The sequence below is a fragment of the Camelina sativa genome, chromosome 3 (genome assembly GCF_000633955.1).
Source record: "Camelina sativa cultivar DH55 chromosome 3, Cs, whole genome shotgun sequence".
Lineage (NCBI taxonomy): Eukaryota > Viridiplantae > Streptophyta > Magnoliopsida > Brassicales > Brassicaceae > Camelina > Camelina sativa.
In genome coordinates this window covers 27,432,719-27,435,872 of record NC_025687.1, presented here as the reverse complement: position 1 = coordinate 27,435,872, position 3,154 = coordinate 27,432,719, and the positions used below count along the sequence as shown (strand labels likewise).

General features: G+C 39.5%; 1 protein-coding gene across 1 annotated transcript; it reads right to left on the bottom strand.

Moving 5' to 3' along the window:
- LOC104779356 (ethylene-responsive transcription factor RAP2-12) lies at positions 1 to 1,515 on the bottom strand (the record flags this gene model as incomplete). The annotated part of the gene is made up of 2 exons (XM_010503708.1): positions 1,053 to 1,515; positions 1 to 719 (listed from the first exon to the last, which is right to left on the bottom strand). Coding segments are annotated over exons 1-2 (1,032 nt in total), but the record flags the coding sequence as incomplete, so codon positions are not given.

Genomic DNA, 3,154 nt, shown 5'->3' with positions numbered 1-3,154 from the left:
AGGGTTTGCACCATTGTCCTGAGTCGCTACAGCATCCTCGTTGAGGAAATCCAGCGAAGCGTCCCACTCAATGTTGTTGTTGCACGGTGTCTCGAAATCCATGGACTTGAGCTTCTTAGCTGGATTGGCTTCTTCAAAGAATAGAGCTGGGTTGTTGTTGTTGTTGTTGATAAGGGCAGAAGAGATGTCAGGAGTAATTGGAGCTTGATCGCTCCAACCAAACTCAGAACAATCAAACGAATTACTACCCTGGTCTGAGCTGAAATACTGATAACCATTACATCCAGCATCAATGGAGTTAGCTAAGCCAAACTGATTGTTGTTGTTGTTCACTTGGTGTTTCTCCTCCACGAAACACATATCCTCAAAGGAGTTGTTTGGGTTCTGAACCACAGCTGGACTTGGGTTTGGGTTAGGTTTAGCCACAGGTTTCTGAAGACTAGCCTTGGCAGCAGAACGTTTCTGAGGGTTCTCCTCAGGGAAATTAACCTTAGCTTTAGATCCACGGATTCTGCGTGCAGCAGCATCGTAAGCTCTTGCAGCTTCCTCAGCGGTCTTGAACGTTCCTAGCCAAATTCTAGCACCTTCTCTTGGATCACGTATCTCAGCTGCCCATTTGCCCCAAGGACGTTGCCTTATCCCTCGATACTGATTCTTCCTCTTCCTCTTTCCAGATTTCTCAGCTTCCCCACCAGCAACCTTCTTCCCAAAAGCTGAAGCTAGTAGTGTGTATAACATAACAACAAAATCAAAACAGTTCCTATATGACCCAAATCAGTTTCATCACACAAATCAAAGCCTCATATCCCCCAAACAAACATCACTCAAAATCATATACATAAAAATATATCCAAGAACAACGAATCAAGCTTCATGCTTCACACAGCAACTCATAATCAAAGTTTAGCTCATAAACACAACAGGGTCAAGCTAATTTCTTAAGAGATGAGAACTCACAAGTTTCAGTTTCATACCAAATCATTCATATCTGAAACAGTACCGAGCTAATTGAATCGAATCCTAATTCACACCAAATCCCCAAATATGTTTACCTTCGGCGGCGGCGGTAGCAGCGGAGGAGACGGCGGGTTTCGGAGTCGAACCGAAAACAAATGGTTTCACGTCGGCGAAAACATCACCGACATCGAAATCATCATCATCATCGCAATCGATAGAAGAATCATCTTTGAAACCTTGGAAATCAGCTTCGAACTCATCGTCAAGATCGAAGAAGTTCGAACGCTTCTTTGAGCTTTTCTTCGCTGCTTTCGCACTCTTCTTCAGATCCGGCCAGATAAACTCGCTAGTAACACGGCGAGACCTCGGCGGTGGAATGAAATCGGAGATTATAGCTCCTCCACACATGGCGGGTGTGACTCTTCAGGGTGTTAAATGATCACAAATAGAATCTTAACGGCCAAAATAGAAATAAATTGATACTTCGGGATTTTTTTTTTTTTTTTTACTTCTTCTTCTTCTCTCTTCAACGCTTTACTTTGTTCTTGAGAGAAAGTAAGGGAAAGCTTTTTAGAGTAAAATGAAGATGAAGCTAGTATGATGGTTATTTACGGTTATACCCTTAACATGATGTACTATTTACGGTACTACCCTACTTTAAATTTATTTCCTTCAGATTTTAGTCATTTAATTATGGTTAGTTGCAGTAAATAATAGGATTAAATTTGGTCAGGTTTGACTGCTAGTAGATAAAAGCAGAGTCTAAACAATTTTTTACCTAACGTTTGTTGAAAAACTCTTTCCTTTTATAATTATGATGATAGGATTTTTTTCTGTAATATTGTTTAAAAAAGTTTATTAATTTTTTTAATCAAAAAAATTATTAATGTTAAAACTCCAAAGTTAGTAGTCTAATAATTCGAAAATTGAAAAATATATGGCACTGAAGTACTTGTTTGACTGATAAAAGTCACGGTACAACTAGTAATAAACTTTAGTTTACCCTATTGAACAATTTGTCCAAAAATAAATAATGATTTTTACTGTAAAAATTTCTGGATCTCTAATTCATCTCTATTTTTTTTTCTATAATAGAGGTGAGTTTTATTTCAATTCATCTCTATTTTTTCTTCTAAAATAGAGATTGCTATTTTTTCCTCTATTTATATAGGGACTCTATTTTTTTCTACAAGAATTTTTCTATAAATAGAAAAAAAATAACAATCTCTATTTTAAAGGTGACAATAGAGGTAAGTTGAAGTAAAACTCACATCTATTATAGAGTTTTTCTATTATAGGAAAAAATAGAGAAAATCACTGAAGATAGTCTTACAACACTTAGCAATAATAACATAGTTGTTCATCCACTCAGTAGGTGCCCATACATACATATTGGTGTTGGGTTTCGCCGACCTGCAGGCCCATAACAAGCCCGTTAAGGAGAACATTATTCAGACCTGATAGTGGGCCTGCCGCGAGCCCAAGAAGAGAATTCTGTTGCCAAGGTTGAGTCGTTCACGGGATAAAGTTAATAGATCGTGGGCGAGATTTTCGGGGAGGCGAGAACAGCGAGTCGAGGGTTCAAGTTTAAATAGATAAAATCTGTAAAGCAATGAGAACAATGTAATTTAATAGCTACTTTCCACAAAAGATCTAATACAAAAAATCCAATTCACAATTCTTCTTAGTTCATTCCGATTCTAACCGAAAGTCCGCCCATATCATACCCTAAAACCAAATCAATTTTATTGTTGTTTCTCGTTTCAACAATTTGGCGCCGCCTATGGGGACTTAGGTCTTTTCTATTCCCAAAAATCGATTACTTTGAAGAAATCTAAGCGAAATAGATCCATCAACAACTAACTCAATTGCTTCTGAATCCGGCCACGAGCATACTAGCACCACCTTGCCGTCAGCAGCTTTACAAGAACCTGGTTCAAACATCGCTCCCGCTCGAGATGAGCAGATCCAGGCCTACACTGATCAAGAGATCCAAAATTTGGCCAGACCTGGGACAGACCCGCTACTTAGCGGCACCCAGACACCAAATCAAGGTTACCTTGGCCATTCGGGTCTCACCCACCAGAGAGTCATTCCGGCTCAGGAAACCGAAATTCCGAACCAGGGGATTCCCATCGGAACTACACCCACGAATCCCCGCAATCCCGTCGGGAAGCAGAAACCAATCCCGGGTATG